At 35.3% G+C, this 25,256-nt stretch overlaps 1 protein-coding gene across 5 annotated transcripts in view; it reads right to left on the bottom strand.

Moving 5' to 3' along the window:
- Positions 1–4,737: 4,737 nt before the first annotated feature.
- The window catches only part of DNAH5 (dynein axonemal heavy chain 5), a 115,585-nt gene continuing 95,066 nt past the window's right edge, over positions 4,738–25,256 (bottom strand). For 3 of the 5 annotated variants that reach the window (XM_017829128.1, XM_017829129.1, XM_017829130.1), the window contains 14 exons: positions 23,414–23,657; positions 22,272–22,386; positions 21,647–21,837; positions 20,278–20,399; positions 19,688–19,837; positions 17,850–18,095; positions 16,333–16,552; positions 15,492–15,697; positions 14,610–14,813; positions 13,807–14,022; positions 12,764–12,976; positions 11,303–11,455; positions 9,222–9,453; positions 4,738–7,877 (listed from right to left, as the gene is read on the bottom strand). In XM_017829128.1, the coding sequence (XP_017684617.1) occupies positions 7,726–7,877; positions 9,222–9,453; positions 11,303–11,455; positions 12,764–12,976; positions 13,807–14,022; positions 14,610–14,813; positions 15,492–15,697; positions 16,333–16,552; positions 17,850–18,095; positions 19,688–19,837; positions 20,278–20,399; positions 21,647–21,837; positions 22,272–22,386; positions 23,414–23,657 (2,664 nt within the window). In that variant the 3' untranslated portion in view covers positions 4,738–7,725. Of the gene's footprint in view, positions 7,878–9,221; positions 9,454–11,302; positions 11,456–12,763; positions 12,977–13,806; positions 14,023–14,609; positions 14,814–15,491; positions 15,698–16,332; positions 16,553–17,849; positions 18,096–19,687; positions 19,838–20,277; positions 20,400–21,646; positions 21,838–22,271; positions 22,387–22,908; positions 23,022–23,413; positions 23,658–25,256 lie in introns of those variants that run through there. The other 2 variants (XM_017829131.1, XM_017829133.1) reach the window with 2 other exon arrangements.

Genomic DNA, 25,256 nt, shown 5'->3' with positions numbered 1-25,256 from the left:
AAAGAAAAGAAAAGAAAGAAAAGAAAAGAGAAAAGAAAAATAAAATAAAAAAAAGAAAGTGAGGAGAGAAACAAACCAGACAAGATTATTTTATCTAACAAGTTCAGGAGTAGAGTTGCTTTTATTTCTAAAGCTTTCCCTCCCCAGCCTTAACCTTGTTCAGATGAATGACAGAAACTGCTTTGTTCTCATTTCAATAGTCTTGATCCCTCCTCAGATCTCTCTTATCTCCACTTAATGCAGGGAACAATTCCTTCTTGAGAAAATGCATGAAGATGGTTTTATTGACTGCCCCATTGCCATAGCTTGGCTTGTAAACTCATCAGGTGCAAGACGCAGTAGCTGCAACAAAGCTCTGAACTGTCTAAAAATGAAGGCATTTGTACTGTTTTGATGTTTTTAACTGTCAGAGCCTTTTGCAAATACCAACAATTTAATTCTTGGAACATATCTGATTTCCATATTCTCAATGCACCGATACTAGAAATAGAAATAAAAACTTATGTGCCTAAATTCACGGAGAACTTCAAAATTCCAGATGGGCCCAATTCCTCAACATAAACTGTCAAATACTGCTGCTTGCAGTATAGTCATAGGCAACATCTACCACGCAATTAAGCCATTAGGACAGTTTGGAATGATAACAGAGTTCTAGAAGCTTTGATACAATAATTGGTACCACAATGTACTCCTGAAACTTTCCTATCTAGTGTGAGAAAAGCACAAGTACATTATACATGTCTAACATCCAGCACCTGTATAACATATTGCCAATCTCAGTAAGTGTTCTATAGTTCAATATACAGGTGGCATTACAAAGAAAGTAATGTATTTTAATTTTACATCAAAGAAATACATTTTTTAAATTACGAATTTTCATTACAATGCAGCCAACCAGCAGTGCATTAACCAGACTAAAGAGGCAGGCACACCACCCCTTTATATAGAATACACTTTTTGATTCATTTGAATAAATGTTTCTGGTAAAAACACAACAGTACAAAACCTGGAATAGCAAACCAATCGCCCCGCTGTACTTTAAATACCCACTGATATGACACAAATGTAGTTAGGAACCAAACATATGTCAGCTCTTGTAAAAGAAATCTGCTATAAAATCTACAGAGATACTGGAGAGAGTCCAATGAAAGGCCAGTAGTCTAATAAAGGGACTGGAGCATCTCTCCCATAAGGGAAGCCTGAGAGAGCTGGGACCGTTCAGCCTGGAGAAGAGAAAACTCAGGGGGCATCTTATTAAGCTATGTAAACACCTGAAGGGAGGGTGCAAAGAGGACAAGAGCCATGCTCTTTTCAGTGGTACCCAGTGACAGAACCAGAGGCAATGGGCACAAACTGAAACACAGCAAATTCTGCCTGAAGATCAGAAAACACTTTTTTACTGTGAGGATGACTGAGAACTGGCACAGGTTGTCCTGAGCAGTTGTGTTTCCCCCCTTGTGGAGGAGCAAGAACCAGAATGGGAATGGTTTCAGGAATGGAAAAAGATATACAGCGAATGAAAGGACTTTATTATATGGACTTTACAGTTATTGTGAGAAATAGAAACCCAGTCGGGTGATTTCCAATTAGAATTTATTATATGATAAAAGCAAATTCAGCGCTGGGTGATCAGGGAGGGGGTTCAACAACTCCCAACACCTGTCACACCCAAAGAAGACAGTTGTTCTCCATTTATTTCCAACTAATTCATGAATATTCATTATACATATGCATAAACATTACACATTGTTAAGTCAGACATTCAACAGATGTTTTTCTTAAACAAGAATGTTATCTATAAGCATCCATAATATATTGTGAAGTCAGACATTCAACAGATGTTTGCTTGTTATCTATACAAAGTTATAAATTTTTAAGAAAGGTGCTATTATCTAGCTAACTAAACAAAATTCCTTCACTATAAATCTTACACAAGGTAAAAGGGAGGTAACTTGTTTTATCTCTTTATAGGGGCCCAATTAAGTTTTATGATTTGTTTTCCTCCTCTCTCTCCAGGTCATATTGACCTTACACTGTTTTCTCTTAATTAGCCCGAATCATTTTCTCAGTTTATCACAGTTATTATGTGTTTACAAATATATACTTTGTATGATTTCCCCTACAGTTGTAACTGCCCAGGCATGGTGGTGCCTGCTCCCTGCTTCCCCCTCGGATTGGCTGAAGAAGCTGCAGAGAGGAGAGAGCTACCATTCGCCCTTTCCTTCCCTGGTTCCTCCCCCGTTCTTCCCTCTTCGCCTGAGTCCCTATCCCTATTCGTTTCCCTGGTTGTCTGTCTCATGCTCCACCCCATTTTCTGGTGCATTCCACACGAGAACTCATAAAACTCCCGCACGCTTTCAATAAAGTAGCATTGCAACCTCAGACCTCGTCGGAGCTTTTCGTGCAGTGCCGTGATCCTTCTCCCCTCCCCCTCGGACCGTGGCACCCCCTCTCTGGAGAAATTCAAAAGCTACCTAGACAAAACCCTAAGCAGCCAACTCTAGGAGAGGCTGTTTGAGCAGAGGTTCAGACCAGATAACATCCAGAGGTCCCTGCCAGCCTCAACAATCCTGTGATACCACAACATTCCTAGTTACAAGTAATAGACCTAGAAAGCATTTTCCCTAAAATTTAACTATTTCAGCAAATAAAATATACATTAATATATTGAGGAGATTCTGATCCACCCCAGCTTTCACACATGGTCCTTCCCATTCCCTTTTTTGCCAGGTTTTCTTCTTCTCAAACATAAGGACTCATTCAACACAGATTGTCCTATTCCTGAAGTGATATTCTGAGGTCTCTGGCTGTACAAGACTTCATTCAGCAAATACACGGGTTCATCCAGCGAATATAACTAGCTCCTGTACTATTATTATTACTTCTTTAATTTTCAAAAGGATTTTAGGCTGAAATCTGCCTAAAAGCAAAGCTCAACTCAGTATTACATTTCTTATTTAGTATGTAGGGATCAAGCATATTTTTTCATATGCTGACATAACACAGTTTGATACTAATGCCAATTGATCAAATTTTTGTAATTCAAAGATCACAACCAGCATGTCTCTTCATAAGGATTTAATTTCCATTATGCTCTGTCATACCTCCTGGTGTTGTGAAATTTCTTCTGTTATGCATAGATCATGCATTTCTTAATGGGCTTCTCACTTTATCCAAGGAACAAACATACTGAACTAACCTGACATATCTTGCTTTGAGAGAATAAAGAACAGCTTTATTTGCCTTCGTGAAGTAAGGATTACTGTGCTGAGTTTGCAGACCAAAATGCAAAAAGGAAAACATATGCCAAGTGTTTGATGATTGCAAAAGTTGCTTATTTGCTGGCTTACTTTTTTCCAGAATGATAAAATATCTTCTAAATGCTTAAAATGAAAATTCAACATGTAACTCTTCTATGATGTACATTTTTGAGCTTTACTATTCCACAATGCAGTGCCAAGAAGAAATGCAAAACATCTTATTTTATGGTTGACGTGAAGTAAACATTTTTTCTTGGATAGCACAAAGACATTTGATCTTTGGTTGCAATTATTACTATTTTGTCTCATTCACACATTTTATGCAAAACATTAACAGTACTGATTTATGCAAGTTATAAAATCGTAGAATAATAGGATGGCTTGGGTTAGAAGTGACTTTTAAAGGTCATCTAGTCCAACCCCCTGCAATCTTCAAGTAGATCAGGTTGCTCAGAGCCCCATCCACAACATAGCCTTGACTGTTTCCAGGGATGGGGCATCTCCACCTCTCTAGGCAACCCACCCAGAGAGGCGTCTCGCTCCCTTCATTGTAAAAAATGTCTTCCTTATAACTAGTCTAAATCTACCCTGGTTCAGTTTAAAACCATTATCCCTTGTCCTACCACAACAAGCCCTACTAAAAAGCTTTTCCCCATCTTTCTTATAAGCCCCCTTTAAATATTGAAAGTTAACACAAAGGAACCGAGTTTTTAAAATCATGGCTCAAAGAAGGAAGTTGAATTGAGCACACCTCCCTTCACAAAGCACTTCTAGACATTCTTTGCATAGACTCTCATCACAATCTTGTACAGTGTTTATGAGCTGAATCATCAGTTGACACTTACTTTCCAGGTATATATTGATCAGATTAGAAAAGAAAGATAAGATGAACTCCCTACAGTGATCTTCCCAAGCTAAGCCACTATTATTTTGCTGAAATCACAGTTCACACAGAGCAAGCAGGGCAGATAGGGACTAATTCGGCTTAAATAGAGGAAAGCATAATGTGATGTATAATATAGGAAGGATTCCAGGTTACATTTTTCTCAAAAACTTACAATTTATACTCGAGTTATACAAGTTCATGGAGGAGAGGCTTTGAGAGAGGAGCTATATATATTGGCTTTCATTCTTGTGGCAGTTTAACAGAGAAACTGAAAACTAAATTATTTGCAAGCAACTCATGTAAAAACACTGTTACACTGCCTTCTGTTAAATCATGTTAAGTTCTTTTCATGAGTGGCTCACAGGGTTTCCTAACTCGCCTTCTGTTAAATCATGTTAAGTTCTTTTCATGAGTGGCTCATAGAGTTTCCTAACTCTTCTTTTTTTGTGTGCAGATTTTCTTGTTCTAAGATAGCACCTTTGAAAGAAAATGGTTTTACATCAGCAAACATCTGTTGTTTTTCTTGCCAAAGTAGGATATCTCATACCCTCTGACAGCAAAACCTAAAATAACTACTTCAGTTCTCACAGTGATTGCAGTGCAAAAATAGCTCTATTAAAAAGTTAAAGGGCAGTATCCTTTTCAAATAATAGCTCTAACCAAAAAATACTTTAACCATGCCCTTTTTCCCCAGTCTTTCTTCTGCCAGCTTTTCTAGTGTTCGTTCAGTAGTTTGTTTTAGATATTTCTTTAAAAGATTGAATATACAAGCAAATACTAAGAAATTTCTACTTTTATGTGCAGGCTTCACAGGCAAACTGAGATTGTTAACGTGTTTGCTTTTTAGTTTTAAAAGCCCAGATTTTAATTTAATTTTTCTATCTTAATATACAGAAACATATAATACATTATTACTTACATTGGATGTATTAATTTTATTATAAGAACAAAAGTTACAGAGGAGTACCATCATTGGAAAAGCTGCATATTAGCTGATTAAAAGATGCCAGAAGCTCCGGTGAGTGGTACATCTTGCAATCACAGACATATCAAGAACTATGTCTTTTTATTTCATCTGTTTAATAGACCTTTAATTTAACACAACTGATAAGCAATTTTTGCATATGAAACCACCTCTGCAGCATTGGTTTTTTAAGCCTTGTATGTGTTCTAAAAGCCTTCAGATATTTGTATACACCTACAATGCCCGTGCAATGTAAACACGATGGTTAAAAAATAAAATCATCCAACCACAGAATATGCTTATTTTAAATACTTTTAAAATTATGAGGGATTCCAAAGGATTCTGATGAAGCTCTAATATCTTCACCTTATTCAGAAGGTTATTTTAGCATTAATTTCCAATAAAAATTTGTATAACATTTGTTTTCAAATATTCTCCAAAATCCATGTATTTATCATGCTCAATATCAGAAAGACATATAGAGAATACCTTCTGTAATCCTGAATTTTTCTGGACCCTAAAATTTATAATGCTGAATGATTAATAGCTGCACAATTGAAGTATGTGAATAGTATTTCTTGAGCAATCCATTCAGCACCAATAGCAAAGCCAAACAGTTCTATACATTCAGTTCTGTAATATACCAGGATCGATTGTTTTTTTGAAATTCCTTTCCACAGAAGGTCTTATTACCCATTTCAGCTATGAAGATGAACAAGAAACAGTCCATTTTTTCCCCTGCTTTAAGGCATATGTCAGGGAACAGCAAAGGCAGGCTGCTTGGAAAGGACAGTGGAGCTGGAAACCAAGAGCCACAGCAGGGTAGGTAGGGCAAGGCTCTCTCTGACAAGGACACAGTCCCATGGCACCTGAACAAAAAAGCAGAGCAAGTCCATGACAGCAACCAAGGCCAACTAACATAACAGTGACTGTTGCTTCACTAACAGTATTTGGCATAACTAGGATCACCAGTGTAGGGAACTACTCTTTTCCCCACTACTCTCATAGAAAATCACAATCTGAAAAAACGTGTACGGTTCACTCACTGAGGATTACCCTCGAGTTTGACATCTCCACTGTGTCTGCAACAACGATGGTACAACAAATCCACTGTTTGAAAAGTGGGATTTGAAGTGCCTGTGGCTTGTAAATTCTCAGTGTGAATGACTTGCACAAGGATGAAGTATGTGCATCTCCTTCAGAGAGGAAGGTCTTACTGAAAGACACAAGTCCACAGCAACTTACAATGAGCATCTGGAGGATCTCCTGGCAGTTGGAGCATGGTGCTTCAAGGTCCAGTAAAGAACATTTCAACCCTTCTATCTTTATTAATTTATTGCCATGTCTAAGTTAAAAGTATTTCCTAAAAAAGATTTCCACACATTTCATATGTTTTACTGTGAGTTATTTAAAATAAATTAAAAAAAATAATTCCAAGATGGAAAGACCTCTACAACTAGAATTTTTTTGACAGAATCAATGTTCCACCTAAGTTTTATAACTGGTTTGACTGTAGAAATGAATGCTGAGGTCTCCCTGTATTGATTTGAGATAAAACTGAAAACAGCTTCTCGATTGCAGCATTTATGAATGACAGATGCACCAGGAATACTGGTTTTTATTGCTTCCTTTTCTGCAGTAGCCATTATCGGGAATGACTAGTGGACCACTAAGAAACACAACCTACTGAACTCAGCAGGAAAAATACACTGGCTTTTTAATGATTAAATAACTCTACTTGATGTGTGAAACCAAGTGTCCAATAAATGGAGCTTCTAACATTTCTCTTTTAAGATGTATTCCTACATGAAAATTTTTCTATTTAGCTGAGACAACAAAAAAGGCTGCAGCACATAAGTAAAAAAGTAGAAAGAAAAAAAAACAGAACCCCATCTACTAATAACCTTGATGAAGATTGACTCAAATCCGGTATAGTGGCACACAAAAAAATATCCAGTCATTCTTATGGAACTATTTTCTTCCTATCCATTACATATTTATAAGTCATGAAAAAGAGAGTAAGGAATTCTGGCAGCTGTCAAATGCTTGTTTTCCTATGTAACACAATGACATTGTTTTCCAAGTAGTGAAACACGTGTGCCATTTTTCCAGTGTCACCTTCCTTATTTAGACAGCAAACAAGCTAAAAACTATCAGTTAGGAAATAAGTCTTGGAACATCATCTTGAGGAATTTCAACTAATATGAATGAGCAACTGGGCTTAAGTTTCCATAGATACACACACCCAAAATAAAAAAAAAAAAATCCTGATACAAGAATATTTACAACCAAAAATTAACAACATTCAAATCAATTAATCTTTATTCAAGGTAGAATTAAGCACACAGGAGGACTGTTTATGCACATTTAGGAGACAGGAACACTAAATATTTGTCATGATTTGTCAAAGACATCAAACTTAATACCACTCTAAGATTTAGCATTTATAAGCCTATTGTAGAGTTTTATTGAGAACAATTTTGTAAAATTATCATAATGGAGTCTATGCCTTAGAAATAATACCTTTAGAAGTGTTCAATTGTATATCTAACTACAGATTGATCTTTACATTTAAAAACAGAAAAGAACTCTTGTAAACTTTTTTTTCTTTAACGTTACTTGACATCACACAGAAGTGCTACTCCACGCAGTACCCAGTGCTCTGGAGGCTGACGAGTTTTAAGATCTATAGCAGCAATGTAATTCACATCTGTTCGACTGGTCTTTTTGTAGACTGGACATGAATACAAATGTGGATCTTTTGGAGCTGAAAAGACAGAAGAGACATAAAAAGCAATTTAAACTAAGTTGACAAAACAGGACGCTAAGGGACTGGTCATAAGGCATATGGAAAACTGAGTCAAAGTTCAGTAGACACTCCTCTCTATCAGCACCAAGAAACACTTTTACTGGATTCTCACACTGTTCATTACTGTGCTATTGCCAGTTGAAGGCCATATGTGGCTTGAAATTTCTGTAGGTTTAAGATTTAAAATCAGCACATAGGAATTCTATGTGGCAAGAAGTGTAAACGGACTCACTGGAGTAATTAGTGTTCTTATTAGTCCAATCTGCCCACTGAACATTATTCCTTACCAATATATTAGTCAAAATAAAAAATGCCCTATTTTGAAATGCATTTAGTATTTGAGAATACAAGTCGTCAACTACTTCACTTCAGAATTAGAACAGTGGTCTAGTCAATAGTTCAGTACTTCACTGTTCATTATTTAGTATCTTGGCTGCTGATCATGCCTTTTCTAAAAGATCAACTATTCAAAATATCACGTAACCAAGCGTTGCTTTTAGAGGTGGAATGCTTTTCAACAGACTTTTCCAATTTCACCTTCTGTGGTGGATAGTTCTATCCTATTTTACATCCCTATTCAACAGCATTTCCTATTCTATATGGAAAAACCCACCACATTAACACAAATTACACATTTTCACATAACAGTACTGTCCTTCAGCCCCACAGGTTTCTTTCCCATTCTTACATTCATTTTTTGCCTCAAAGACAAAACATTTTCAACCCCCTCACTCTACCTCTTGCTTGCCTCTGTTAGCTCAAAAGCAGTCTTATCCAGGAAAAAATGCATTTTTATAAATATACACATTACATATATAACATGTTCTCTATAAACACCTTATATAGACATATACAACCCCATGTATATCTTTTATGTTATGTATACGTGGTTATATGTTTTGTATATATATATATGTAACATTCATTTAGCATGTGAGAAAGAGATTATTTGGGTTTAGGTTACAGAGGTTACAGAGTTTATTTATATGAATGCTGATGTTCTAAATCTGGGACACATATTGTCATGTACAGTTCACCTGTAAATGGGTTAAAACGTTACTAACGCATTTAAGACCAGAAGGTATCTATCTAATTAGGGGGGAAAGTGCCCATAATCAATTACCAAGGAAGTCTTGAAGCACACTTTAAGTGGAAGATTGGGAAGACTTCCCATTGAAAAAGATTTTATATGTATACAATGAATAGCAACAGCATCATGAAATCCCTACAGCCCAAAAGATTTCCATGTAGTTAAATAATGAATTCTATCAAAATAACATCCTTTACAATACAATTACTTACTGTTATTCTCTGCATATATCCTTATAACTGGCATCATCTCAAAAAGCACCTTCGGCTTAGATTCAGTCAGTCTCATGTTTCTTCTGTCCCAGCCAGCTCCCTCCAAATACAGCCCATACACATAGACACCTTCCAAAGGAGGGCTTGTGATATCATCCTTCGTCCATTTAGTGACTTCATTGCACAGCACTACACTGTCAAGAGCCCACCCTTTGTTAGCCCTTGTTATTTCCTGCCCAAACCAGACAAAAGTTAGAAGGTTACATTTTCGCATATGCACAGAGCCATTTTTCCCACCAATTATATTGTATGGTCATAACATATCCTCTTCTGTACAAAAACTCCAACTTTTTATGATATTCATGTTTACAGCAATTTGACTTGTCTCTGAGGTACTGATGGTACAGCACTACAAAAAAGGCTTTCAGTACTTTACTATATTTCATTTTCAATCTTTCTATTATATACAATACCTTAAGATTGTACTAAGTAATAACACAACCACTGAATGCCAAGGGTAACCACCTCTTGTGAATATTAAAATTTCACAGATTTGATGAGATGAGAAAACATTAATTGCATGTGCAAAGTAAAATATATTTTCTGGGGTTACCTTTCCTTTCCTGCACCTGTACCCTTCATTAACTGAATTCTTATTAATGAGCAAGAGCTTACTCAGCTCTAAAGCTATGCAAAAAAAAAAAAAAAAAAAAACACAAAAAAACCAGAGAACACTTGAAGATAGAAATGCTTAAGATTTCACATATACCTCAAATTTAGTCTATTAGTTAATGCATTGGAAAAGACTCAGTTCCCACTTGCCCAAGTCCTTACTATCCCATGTCATTAAGTTATGGCAAACCAAAGTTTTATCCTGGTCTTGTAAATGTTTTCCAAGATATTTGTTGGAAGTAATTGGAATTAATGTTTCCCCCTTATTGCAGTTAATTAGATGCTTTAAAAGAACAGAAGATTTATAGTTAATGAGCATTCTGGCTCTTCATCTTTCTCATTTCTATTTGTTTCACCACATAGCAATGCCCAGAAAGTCACTTTGGTATTTACTTGGGATATTAAGTTGTTATGTATCCATAGTCTCTTTTTATGGAACCAGAAAGTTCTCTAGATTCCAACTCTTTCAAATCCTTCTACTAAACCTTTTCCACAACCTTGGGTGCAAAAAAAAATTGCAGTTTAGGACTGCTTACTCAAAAGAAAAACCTTGTTACATAATTCCAAGGCTATTCCTGCAATTTTAACACAAGTCACCAATCAGAACTTCAGATTACACTACTCAGACCTCAGACTAAGAGGGGAGATTTTTCCTTCTCCACAAATCTTCACTCTCTTCTCCAAAAGTTTGGTTTTTTTCCCTGAGATCCCATTATATTCCTGCCTGAGTATTCTTTTCTGTTTACATACTCCAGACACTTATGGTCTCCAATATGTCCATTTATGCTGACCAACACAGGTATTTATTGCTTCCTTTTAATGTAAAAAGTAGTCTATTTGTCAAATGCAACTAGCGTGCTGAACAACCAACACAATCACCAAGCTGACAGCCATATCTACATTATCAAATACATCAAATCTCATACTAATAGTCTTTCCCAGTTTGTGAAAAGAGCCTGAATCAGCTACTGAACTATAGAAGGGAAATGTAAGATGAATTGGGAAGAGCTTTTCTGCCCAGTCTCCAGCCAGGTAAGTATTGAACACAGAGCAAAAGAGAAGGGGAAAAAAAAAAGGGGGGGGGGAATAAATGGCTTAACACTCATTTTCAAGGATACTCCAATGGAAACATGAGACAATCATTCTCCATAATGATGTAAGGTAGCCCCTACTTATTTGGGTCTTGGTCAATGCAGAAATATATTTTAACATGTTAGTGGTTGAAATACTGAAAAAGTATGTGCAAAGGAAGAACAGTTCACTCAGGAAATGTTAAGATAGTCACGTATCTTCCCTGCTGACATGATGGAGTCACATGTTTTAATTCATCTTTTATCACACAATATATTTTATTTTTAAAAGTATGTAAAAAAATATATAAACAGAATGAGACTTCAAACCCACTTTACCTGCCTCATCGCTGTTAAAAATCCTTGAGGATTAAAAAACCCTGCCATCCAGAAACAGTTTGGTCGACTTTCAAAAATCCACTTGTAAAACTGGTGATTTCTTTCTAGAAGCTCAGTAAACCAGAAACCAAGAGTACTGGAAGCCCAAGATGCCTAAAAACAGTAAACATCTTTTAAAACAGTATATTCATGTCAAGAAAAGATAAATCCTCACATGGTAGTAAACAACATAATATTAGCAAAGCATATTTGAAGATCATCTTTCATATCTTGACTTTTAACCTGATGCTTAAATATTGCATCCTACTGAAACCCAAAGCAAAGTCTTTCTTTCTTCAAATTCATGCCTACCATTCCATTTACACGTGCATAATGCTCTCCGTAGTAATTGTTCATTTTATTACATTTTTGGAAAATTAGATAGCTGTTTAAACTAGGAAGAAAAATAGTATACATGTCTTTTTAATCCCAAGATCAATAAATCAAGATAACATGATTTCTGCCAAAACTGTTCTGGTTTTTTATTCCTCTGAAAAAAAAGCTAGGGAAAATTGATCTCAGACAATGTGGAGATATAAGGTTTGTCTCTTTGAATAGTTGTGCTGTGAAGCATCTGCTTTAGTCCAGGTTTTGTACCATGAGAACACTTTGTGAGTAAAAACAAACAATGAAAAAACCTCCCCGTTTTTCTTTCCGTCAGTTGCCATCAACAGTTCTAGTTGTCCCTGAAAATAGTTTCTGAGAGTTGGAATTGTCTAGCCTGGAGAAGAGAAGGTTCAAAGGAGATATAAATATTTATACCTCGTGTGTAGAGAATGGAAGAAGATGAAGCCAGATCCTTGTCAGTTATAGAAGAAAAGGTAGTGGGCACAAGATGATATGTCAGAAATTCCATTTAAACCTAAGGGGTTTTTTTATTTGATTGGCTAGTGGCTGGTTGGTTTTTACTGTGAATGTGATCAAACATTGGAATAGGTTGCCCAGAGAGATTGTGGACTCTTGATTCTGGAGACCCCTGAGAAACCTGCTTTAATTGACCCCACTTTCACAAGTGTGGTCCTTTCCAGTGTCTACTATTCTGTGATGATATGACTACAAGTCTTAAACTCAAAGAATAGCACCAGTGTAATCCACTAATGTGGGTGCTATGTTTTAAAATCCATCATCACACTTTAAATTACTCTCTTCTCTCTAGCTTTTTATCCTGTCAACATGCAACAGGTTGTTAAAATGGGAAATACCTGCAAACCCCACATTCATTTCTACTTTTATAAATGAAAGACGGTTTGTTTTGACTGTGTTTATTTTAGCACAAAATCTATTCCAGCAGTTTCACAGTTCTGGTTAACACTGTTTTAAAACACAGATTGAAAAAAAGTATTTACTATAAGTCTACCAGTTTAATCTAGCTCTTCAGAAATAGGTTTTTTTTTCTTTTCATAACAAGTGATGTACACGTACTTTTTTCCAGCTAGCAGGAATCCTTCCATCATACATGCAGTCTAAAGCATCCCTCAGATTTTCACTCATAACTATTGTCCCATCAATGGCAAGTTTTAGATCAGTCAGAGTGTTTCTCACTAAAGAAATAACTCTCTGCATTTGTTCAATCTCCTGTCGCAAAAATATGTTCATAGGCTGAAAAGGTCCCATGTTCTTTAGTTTTTCTTTTACCTGTAGGTAGAAAATCAAAGATCCTTCAATAAAAGTGAAAAAACAAAGTTGGCCTTATATCAAGATTAGGCACTAGTATGATTTTTAGGATGTAACACTTTTATTTATGGACTTAAATGGTCAGTTTGGCACCTCCCTTGAATTCTCTGCAAGACAGAAATACAGGATTTGTTCAAGAGAAATCTAGGATGATGAGATTGGCTGTGGTTTTAGTCTAACTCATGATTTAGTCTGTATATCATTCTATGAGCTAATCTCATTTAAAAAGCATGTGGGCTGTTAACCCTATTTCAAGGCATTCAGATGTAATTCCAAAAGACAGTTCCAAGGTTCACTTCGCACAAGCCAATCAGGAGTAATTGTCCCAGCTACTTTGCCTCAACACAGTAGCACTATTAATCACCAATGCCTCGGAATTATCACATTACCAGGCAGTTTTGTATTCTAACCAAACTCACTGATAAATTTTTAATTAAAAGTTAGTAATGTTAACAAATTAACAACTGCATAAACATAACTAGAAATTTTATAGTGTCAATAACCTCAGTCAAAAGCTGATGATTCTACCTCCTCTATAGTACAAATGACAACATAGGCATTAAATGGTTTAATATTTCTTAAAAAGTTCTTACAAAGGCACTTCAGCCCACATTTAGTGATCTCATTATAAACATTAAGAGTCTGGTCAGACTTCTCTACGGTATATTTTGGAAGTATTGCCTGTATGAATGAATTCAAACATGCTTTGAAAAAAATTGTTTGGTTTTTCTTTTTTTATCCATAAAAAGCAAGATGAAGCAAATGTTTTTGACAGGATTTCATTAACTCACTTCATATGGTACATAATCAGCAGGAAGCTTTTCCAGCATATCATCAGCCAGTCTGGCTACAACTGCCTCTCGGGTTTCACCTCCTCCACCAGAGCTATCTTTAGGCTGGATACTGAGGATGATGTCCAATACATCTTTGGAAACTTTACTTTGGTAAGTGATATCTGCATTGGGGTGCAAACCAAACACCTCGGGTGTGTCATAAGCAGGAAGGCTCTATATAGTAAAATATAAGAAAAGCACAACTGGATATGGATTTATAAGTTAATCATAAAAAATTCCACCCTCAAAAAAATCCCAACCAAACAAAAAAACAACATAGAGCAAAACCAAATAACAAACAGAAAAAAAACCCCTTATATTGTAAAGTAAGCTAGATTTCTTCAGTCTTAGGGAAATAACTTGCTGTGGTCTATTTGTTGTGTCACAGCCCAAATCACACCAAACAAATTCAGTTTTAACATCCATGTGCTATTTTAATAGTAAGTTTTTTCTTTCATATATCTACATCTTTTATTTCTGTGAGGTTGTACACAATGTCTGGACTCCATTTTTGTCCTCTTTAATAACTGTGTGCCTCTAGGTAAGTCACTCAAGCAAACCACAGGAAAAAGAAAATATTCCTGTCATGACGACGATAACATTGATCAAAACAATTAGTTGTCACTAATAGATATGCAGAATGCTAGAAATCAATGCAGAATCCATGAATAAAAGACAAAATACAGGCACTCAGAAGAAAAGAAAAAATATAGGGAATCAGAAACTCATGAGAAACAAGTGATTAGCTTTGATTTACCAACCTGTATGTACTGAAGGTATTGATCCACCATAGTACATTTAGGTATGCTGTATCCTTTGTAGAAGCTGAATTCCTGATTAAATGTATTTTCATTGAACCAAACCTTTACAAAGGTGTTCATGAGTCTTTTGTCGTAGTCATCTGTCACACGACCACCATACTGGATCTCACCTATCATGTAACAAACAGTATTCCAGGAGATCCCCTGAAAAGAGTATTTTAAATACAGTCACTCATTTTTAACTAATTGATGTAATTAGCATTGAAAAGGTCTGTACTTCTAAGATTTATATTTCTGAGATGGCTGGGGGGGTGGGTTTAACATACAGGTTAATACAGAAATTTAAGGTGCACTGGATTAAAAATCTAATTTAAGTCTGCTGCCCTAATACACGTACTCTTGGAATACTAAATGTTTGTGGGGAAAGAAAACAAGTTAAAATCATGCTTGTATTTTAGTTATTAGGAAGCATTTATATTCATTCCACTACTAGAAAGATCTATCATCTTAATTTTTTTTTTTTTTTTTTCTGGCCAGTCTTCGCGAGCGAAGATTTGGGAAAGGTCATTAACCCTTCAAGCCTGCGCAGTGGATTTTTTAGGTGAGACACAGCGTGCGCTGAACTGAGCCCACCCTTTAATCCTGAGGTTCATCTGCCGGGGCCGAGCAAGCTTGGACAGTGGCAGTGAGGGTCTCAGGACGTAGGTTTGTTTAGAGTGACCTTCTCTTAGATGGATTGCCACACAGGGCTGACGAGCTCCATCTGCCCGGGGGGCTGGGAATCGAACCCGGGTCACAGCGGTGAAAGTGCTGCACCCTAACCACTAGACCACCAGAGGCCCCCTCATCTTAATATACCTTCCCCACAAAAGCATTCATTACCTTCTTGGTATCCATGCGATTCAAGTGGTTTTGAATGAAGCGCACCGTAGCATTGAAATCAGCTTGATTAAACTCATAGGGTATATTCCAACCCAGAGATCCAAACTTGCGCCTTTCTTGAACAGTGGAGTGTAGAAAGGCAACAGCATACAACATTGGTTTCCATTGTACCATTTTACTGTAATCTAGTAAATCCTGGCTGACACCTATTGATTGTAAATGGACTTAATAAGAATCACAGTGATAGTCCTTTTTGAAACTGCTTCAAATCAGTGCTAAAATCTCACTCTAGAGATCTTAAGTTGGCTCCCTGCCTCTCCCAAGAGTCTAATTATTGTCCCACAAAGTGTTCTATGCTGGGGACAGTTTATAGCATGTTATTAAGTTGCTCAAATTAAAAGAGTAAACTTCAGGGTAAAAAACCCACAATTTACTAATAGCTGAATTCACATAAAGTTGCTTTCCACACAGACTCTTTGTCCTTTGCTTTATGTAATGTAAAGAGCACTTGATTGCCAGCAAATATTAACACATCATTTTTTCTGCCAAAAGACAGAAGAAGACCAAAGATTCGAACACTTTTAACTAAGATTCTAGAAGCCAAAATTTGAGAAAAGAAAAAGCATTTCCTGTTTTGCTTCCAATTAGTTCTGGCAACAGAACTTCAGCAGACTTTCTCTTCTTAATTTTCAGAACTTCTAGCTCAAAACAGGGACCAAGATATGTGCTAGCATAATTGTGATCAGTCCCTCATATTAGCTTATCAGTGGCTGTAACACGACCACACAAAAATACCAAAGTCCAAAATTTGGTTTTAAATCACTGCCATTCTAGCACTCACCACCATATGTTCTCTTTAGCCCAGCTCTGAGCCCTTGCGGTGGTTCATTGGTAAACTTAATAGACATTTGAAGTAGGGTGATGGGGAACTGTTTGTGAATGTCAGTTGTCATCCATAGTCGAAAGCTTTCATGGACATTCTCTGTCTCTATTAGAGTGTCCATCAGCTCATCCAAAAAGTCAAGTCCAAGGTGGCAGTTTTGCAGAAGTGCCCAACCTCCCTAGTTTAAAACAACAAAATATGAAGTTATCAACATTGTTCACAAACTGAAATCACTCTTTGTGAGCTAAGATGCGAGCTTTTCCTTCTGCAGGTGGTGTTGGCTTTTTCATGTAAAGAAGTGGTCCTTACTTGTCCCATCTGCTCTTCTCAAGAAATCTCTACCTTTTCTATGTCAGTACATTTAAAGCATACCTTCCCATGACTATACTGCTGACAAACACTGTAAATTTTGGCTTACATATGGGAGCTCAGAAGTAGCTCCATAGAGGAAGCTGCTAAACCTTGTTCTTCACAAGGGTACCAGGCTTGGAAAATAGCCACATATACATACTTAATTAATCTATTGTTATCAATCAATAGGTATCAAACTTTCTCATATGAATTCCCATACTACATATAGACATCTCATATACCTCTTCATTAAGAGGATATGTGAGACAATGAGAGAAAAACCCTGCATTTCTCTTAACTAAACAAAAGGTGCTCCTCCTCCCTATTTTTGAATGAGTTTCTTTTCATCTGATCTGCTACTTAGCTCTTTATGAGAAGTTGTCAAACAAGAACCAAGTTGTCAAGAGGCAAAAGTCAAAGAAAAATAGGTTATACAGATGGGGAAGAAGCTCATAACACAAGAGTGTAAGAAACTTAATTTTTTCACATCAGCAGGCCCAGCAGTACTATCACCTGAGGGGCAAAGCATGCTAAATTGGAACATCTCACCTTTTCTTTCTCATACAGATAATTTTGTTCTTTAATTGCTCCACGTTTCACTTGTAAAATGCCTGTGCTACCAGATGGTCCCTCCCAAGTACAAATCCAGACTACAGCAATACAAAATATTTTGCTACACAACCTTGTTTTTCTCAAGTTTATGTAGCTATCAATAGTATATTTGAAATTAATTTTCTCGATTTAACAAAATGCATTTGTATTAGTAAAAATACAAAACAAAAAATGTTCTGAAGTGCTTGCTCAAGAATATTTACTAGTCATGTAACCAAAAAAAAGTCAATTCAACTATGTTTATCAGTCAGCAATCTACAACAAAAACTCTATTTTATATGCAAAACACTCCATTTTCAATGAAAAACATCTGTATAGTATAAAAAAACTTGTTATGGCCAACTAAATGACTGAAAAGACAGTTTTATCACTTAAGACACTTATTTATATAAATAAATATAGGTTCTTGCATTAGCATTAACTACGCACCAAACAACCTTATTTCATGACAGGATTTTTATTTCTAAGTGTTTAATACAGCTACAAAAAGCATTCAGATTTTTGTCACTTACATGAGCCATTGTCTGCTGTAGAAGTTTACGAGCATGGATTTCTTGTCCCTGGCCCATGGAAACACAGCACGTTTCTGTCTTTAGTCTTTTTCCCAGAGCAGTAATTGAGTCCGTAGGATCAGAGCCCATGGAAAGAAAGCAAATGAGGGGAGTACGTGGATCTGACTCTTCCCATGTTTTCTCCAAATCCAAGATGACTCCCTCTGCGTATTTCTCACCCATAGTTTCAGTGATATATTTTCTTGCCTATATTAAAAAGGGTAAATTTAAACTGTGACCTAACCATTTAATAGTTTTCTTCCCAGTGTAAACCAGTAAGTCAGCTGAAGAGCAAAGACTGATAAAAATTTATACCAGAAATAAAAATATGCAACAAGTTTATTTTTACATCATACTGTCTTTGATGGTGTTATTTCTTACAGCACTATAAGACCAGTTAAAATTTTAAAAATAATTATTATATTACAAATATCTGCATGTATTGTTATAGGTAATACCTATAATTACACTATAAAAAAAAACCTCTCTAAAACTTCAGAAAAAATTAATTTTTTACATATCATATCTCCATTAGACAGTGTGACTCCTAGCCTTAAAATCTAGGAAAAAAGGAGGAAAGCATTAAAGATGGGTTTCAAAGCTGTTAAGCCTTTTCCACCTTCATGGCTAAACAAACAACGAATTAACAGTAGTAATGATGAAAATAACTATCAGTAAGTAAAAGATCCAGAGGAACAGGTGAAGACCATCTCTTTTATTTCTTTTTGATTTATCTTTAAAAGTTTTATATTATTGTTCTTTCTTTTCTAAGAAATAGGAAAGGCTCATTCAAACAGTTTTGAGATGATCTTTCTTGTACTCTTTCCCACTACAATGCTTTCATCTTGGATAAATCTTCCCCTTAATACCTCTGGGTTATTTCTCAGAGACAAAAGATATTCAGCATTAAGCATTTGATGAACTATCAGCTTTCATAAAATTTTAAGATGAAAGTGTATCTTGTCCCCATTAACAGCAGTGAGGAACTAATTTTGCATGATCCATTTCAGTCATATAGCACACATCATAGAGATATTCTTTATACAGTACTGTTTAACCTCCTGACTTCTCTTCCTATGGGATTTCTGTGAATCCAATCACAATGTCTAAAGATGTGCATCCATAAAATTAATACCACGCTTTTACTGATGCATTCCAATTTCAATAATTTGTCATTAATTGCTCTGAATTGCCAGCAATTCAATTGTTTTTTTTCTTTTGCACTGGAGATAAAGATTAAAAATAGGCTGCTAGAATTTGATTTTAATTTAAAATAGCCTGTTTAATAACCTTTAGTTTTATACTTATCTTCTTTTTAAATAGATGGCTTTAAATTAAAAATTTCAAACAGACTTTAATACAGATTTTTCTAAAATGGGTTTAACTCTTCCATGCAGGAAATGGTTCCTCAATTAAATTGTTTTCATGTTTCCTTTTCCCTCAGACAACTGAGTTCACTAACAAGAGGACGCTTCTAAAATTCCAGGTAGTAAGCAAGGACATTGAAAAGTACCTTCTGAACTGATAAAGAGATCTGAATAAACACACGTGACTCCAGCAGAAATCCTATCTCCACAGTGAAATCATTGGATAATATTTGTTCAATTCATTAGAATAACTTTGCTAATGCTCCCCTTGTAATAAATGCATAAATTTTCTAAAATGAATTTCAGAAAATGCAACGTAATGGTCCATTACAGGAAGGTGCTTAGCATTACATAAAATAGCACTGAACTGCAATCTGGTAACTATTTATTCTAATGATAACTAAATAGACCATGTTGGCTATATAAAAGTACCTGAGCTATGGTCCTGTCAGGACACCACGATCTGATAAGAAGAAGATGTCTGAAGCAGTCCAGAGATTGACCATAGCCACTGGGAACCAATTCTTCTTCGGGATTCTTACTATCAAACCAGATTTTCCACTGTTTCTCTTCACTGGAAATCTGCAGTTATGTCATCAAAGGAATAAATCTCACTAAACAGACAAGTCATATTTGCACTGCCACTAGTTCACAAATTTTTAATGATAGTCAGAGACACGTTATCCACACACAGACATTTGTTTAGCAATATTAGTACACAGATTTAATAAGGCTATTAAAAATTATAGGATAAACATTCAGGTTCTAAGTATGGAATTACAGAATGCAACAACACCTTTATGCATTCATGTTCTGAAAAAAAAGAGCTACTACTCAGTATTTTTCATTACTCTTAACATATACCAAATGCTACTTACTTAGTTAGCTGCAATACACTCAGTGTCCGCTAAAACTGTTCATACAAGTGTTGAATTTACTGAACACCCTTTCCACTACATGGTTTGATCACTACCAGACAATCACTGTCAAACGAGAGATTAATTTTAAAAGCTCTTACATACTTGATCAAGAATATCTGAAAATTGTTCAAGTTTACTGAGCTCCACCAAGTTCAGCCAAGTCATATCCAGAATCCATTTAGCTGGCTTAGGAGGACAAGCCTTAAGGTCTAGAGAAGCACCACCTGCAAGAAATTGAACTTAGTTACACTTAGAACTGTTAGAGACACAAATACAAACAAACAAAGAAATAATAAATAAAATAAGACCTTTGGAAAATGTAAACTAGATACTACAAGACTATTTCACATGATTAAGCTTTCCCAAACTGGAGAAATATGACTTAATAACTAAGGAAGGTCATAAAGAAATTTCTGAGTTAGGTAACATGCAAAATTTACTTTCAAATCTTATGTTTCATCTAAATTTACATATTTTTTTAAAATCCATAACAGCTTCTCATTACAAAATAAATCTATGTTTTACTGCAAAAGAATTAACTTGGCTTTGGATTCATTTCAATGTTTTTTTCTTTGATTTTTTGTTGATGTAGATAATGCAACAACTTTGCCAATGTATACATTTGCCTTCCTTGAAATTCAACTGAAACTAAAAGAAAGCAAAAACAAAATAAAAGGAAAATGCCAAACACAAGAATCCAGATTTTTAATCATGAGGTTATAAGGGTTTTCTACTTTATAAAATCACACCATATTTTATGAAGCAGAGTTTATAGTTTGGTTAATTTATAATATGTTCTTATATTATATACCTTAAATGTAGTCTTTCTTAACCAATTTACCTTTTGAGGCTTTACTGGTCTTTTTGTGCAATGTGCCTGGAAATAAGTGCTTTTTGGGAAAAGATATTCTGAAGATTCAACACGGAAAAATTCACAGTTACAATCCGTAAATAAATGTTGCCTGGAAAATTAAGTCTCTTGGAAAGATAGTACAAAATGAATCCAAACTTTCAAGCAAACACAGTGCTTGTATACAGCTCATACCAAAGCCATGAACTTGTCACATTCAGCTAAGATTCTGATATTCTTTATAAACTGTTAGCATCACTTTCTGTTCATATTTACTGCAGTTATCAAATAAACTATTTTTATTGCAATAATAATTTTTCTAACTCAAACACGTAGATGGTGGTATTTGAGCAGCAGACATAAACTGTGAAAGGATACTTAACAATATTCCTTTCAAATTTGCATGATTCCAAAGATATATTTATCAATATTCAGTGTGCTGCTATAAATTAGAACTACCATACAATGTTATCTGTCACCAGATCACAAAGATAACCATGTATTCTTACAATTGACTGGCTTCTAATGTACAAAAGAAAGAAGCAGGTTGGCTTGGAGAAATAACCAAAGTTTTCTATAATAATATATATGCTCTACTTAAAATTGTTCCATAGTTTCAACCTTTAATAAGTGTCAGAAATTCTTCGTGCTTCACTCTGTTTCTTTGTATATCAATCTTCAATGTAAGCAATAATGTGAAGAGAAATTTATGCTCCTCATAGAGTCCTCGAGCAGTATATTTGAACACTTCATATGTCATATGTTCAATAATATTAGTAATCCTCTTGCTGGTTATAGGGCTCTTGGTAGACCTGTCAGAAGAAAGGTCTGCAGTTGAATGTTTGCAGTTGCAAATGACAAAAAGCCATAGTTCTGTATTTTCAAAACATGAAAGATAACAGATCACAAGCATAAAATATCAGACAGCAAGCTAGCAACAACTTTCATACTGAAGGAGCAACAAAAAAAAATAATTTCTGATCAAGCCTTTTTGCATACCTGAAAATCAATGTAGTATAATAGTTTTTAACTATCTAATGCTGAATTTTGAAGGACTGCAAGTACATTAGAAGATTCGTTGCCTTGGTAACTAACAGACGAAGTCTTATGGGTATTTAAACTGACAATTCATGGTCAAGACTGTAAGAAGCAAGTCTTCTTTCTGATATTAGCTTACAACAAATCTTTATTGTACTACAAGCACCTCCAGGACTGGGTAAATACAACTTATTGTTAGCTAAATTACCTGGCCAGGGAGCGGTCAAAAAGCCACAAAAACTGCCGAAGCGAAGTCTGATACATGACATTGACCATGCTCATCTCAGTAATAAGGAAGTACAAGATGCTTCCTCGAGTTGCAACTGAAAAAGAAAAGAAACAAGAATGTGTTCGAAGTAGGAATGCAGAGCAGAAAACTTCAGACCTCTACAACATGTACAGTGGGTTTAATACTAATGATAACGATAACTGAAGTTCCTTGAGTTATTGTATTCTTTACTGCATAGAAAAGCAATAAAATTATTCATTTAATCCTCATTTATACATCAGCAAAAAAAAAATCTTTTCTGCAATTAATGCATACTATGTAAAGCCTAGTTTCAAATATGAGCATATCTGGAGAGCAGCTGGATGGTACACTGCAATGTTCAGATTGTCAGTAGAACATATAAAAATTATGGTTGTTTGAAGTACTGTTTGAATGTCCAAACAAATTTCTCTTTACAGACTTTTATAGGAGTCATATAAAAGCCAAATGAACTATATTGATTTAACTTACCCAGCACTGATTTAACTTACTTTCAGTAGTCATTAGTTTTAAATACAAAGGTTTTACAAATTCTGCAAAGCTTTCTGATAGACTAACTGTACAATTTTATACTTTCCCTAAAACGCAGGTAATTCCAGAGAGCTTTCCTTTTTTTTTCTCCACTTTTTTCACATTTTCACCTGTCAGTTAAAGGCCAAAAGACAGGTGAAATGTGCTGACTGTAATAACCTACGGAGAAATGATGAAGCATTCATCAGAACAGATATAAAGAGGATTTACCAATATACTGGGCCTGTAAAAGAGTGTCAACATGTTGAACTAAAACATACAGTTACCTAAACACCCTAATGACCGGAACACTTGTATACAGAGCAATGGGAAGTCTACAAAGAGAATAGATCACTCCATTTTATAAATTCCACATGAACCATAACATTGACTATTTTCTCCATGATCACGCAATATGACATTTCCTAGATACTTTTTACTTATGGGAAAACAAAGATCCTTCCCACAAATTATGGTCTTCCTGATCTTATCCTACTGTTTCTCCTACTCTGAGTATTGATGTTTTAAATACATGGTCAAGCCATTTGTCTTTCATCACTACCTTCACTCACCAGGTCTATACTCTTCACGGGCTGAGTTGATCTGTATTTCAGTTTCAGCAGAAGTTTGCAGTTTCTCTGTTACTTCTTCAGCAGTCTTCTTAGTGTCAGTCAATACAATTAGTAGACTCTCATCATCTGCCAGAGAACTCTTAGTGCTTGTAAGTCGGAACAAAAGGTTATCTTCTAGGTCCTTAATCCTCCTTTTGTTCATAGTCACATCTTCAATAAGATCAGTTCTTTCTTTCTCTAATTCCTATTGAAATACGTGGTAATATTTGGAAAACAGAAAATCAATCAAAAATAAAAGCAAAATAAAACAGTTTAAAAAATACTGATCCTACTAAAACAGTGTAAGTCAAGAGTAACTGCAGTAATTTGGGGGTAAGAATTCCAGTGGTATTTCTGACACAAGGTCTATTACTGGGTTTCTGAACCAGCTACATAAGTAGGCGTTAACAAATTTTTTCAATAAATACTATGGAACATGCTCATATCGTGCCCTAAATGAATAAGATGTTCAGAATAGTAATTGTTTTTCTTCCCTTTCTGTTTCAGAAAAGACAAGTGCAAAGACCTTTCCAGGCATAGGATTTTTTTTTCACTCCATCTGATCTCATCCTCATTTATGCCTTGTTTTTTAATCAGCATATTGAAAATTTAGTCTCAGTTACAATGGCCATCCTAAGTCATCAAATTAAGCAGCAAATATTTCAAAAAGTGCCTCTGAAAATACTCTTCCATCAAACAGGGATGATGGAAGCCTTTCACTAAAATGCTTCATTGATTAAGAAAATATGTAGAACTTAAGTGTTTATTTGATTATTTTTGATAATATAGTCTGTGTGGTTTATGTACCTAGTTTGTTTTCCAGTGCTCATATATAAAAGATGGACACCTGCTAATCAACAGTTTCACATTAAAAAAAACCACCAAACCTGTTTGAAATATCTAAAAAAAAATATTCTTCACAGATAATAGTCCTTTCAGTTCATTCTTATAATACTTTTTAAATTAACCTTTAAAAACTTATTACAAATTAATTGCTCAGAGATAAAAATCCTCTACTGAAATATTACAAAATGTTTCAATACATTACAGTGAAGTAAAAAGAAAGAATAGAGACTGGATGGGTTAAGAGTCTTTATAAGATATGAATCAGCAGTAAGTGAGCCAGTTGGTAGAAATATTGGCTATGTCTACAGAAGTACTCCTTCTCTGTTTACAAAGGTTTGGTGAACGATTTGAACTACCTTGGAAGTTGTGTGTTCACTTCACCTTTGCCAAGTCCACTTCTGCACTGCTCACTGGCTGCTAATATTCCAAATAAACAGGGACAACACTAAGAAATATATAACCTCTCAAACAGCACTAGAGGCTTAATGGACCTGAGACCTCAGCACGGCTTAAGGAAAGGGTTTATTCCCTCATTTGAGTAGCCTTCCTTTATACAGGTTTGAAACACTGTTACAAGTTGGATATTGCTATTTTGTTTTCTCGTATTCCAAACTTGCGGTCTTCTCACCCCTACATTCTCCTTACATTCCTAAGTAATTCAAGCATTCATTTCTTTTAAAGAATGTCCTTTTACCTTAAAAAGGAAATTAAGAAAAATCATTGTACTAGTATCAGATTTAGGGTTTTTTCTTGTCACTTGTACAAAAGGTACATTGAAACATCATAATCATCATCAGGTAGAAAATATTATTTTACAGTCATTATAGAATAATGTAAATGCCACATAACTTAAGAGATGTGCTTACAGATTCAAAAGATTCTGACAAAAACTGATGAAAACAGACAAGAAAACTACAGTTAACTGCATTTTAATCAACTGATGCCTCGTGAAACTGAA

Source organism: Lepidothrix coronata, unplaced genomic scaffold, assembly GCF_001604755.1.
Source record: "Lepidothrix coronata isolate B3197 unplaced genomic scaffold, Lepidothrix_coronata-1.0 Scaffold158, whole genome shotgun sequence".
Lineage (NCBI taxonomy): Eukaryota > Metazoa > Chordata > Aves > Passeriformes > Pipridae > Lepidothrix > Lepidothrix coronata.
This window is presented reverse-complemented; position numbering and strand designations above follow the sequence as displayed.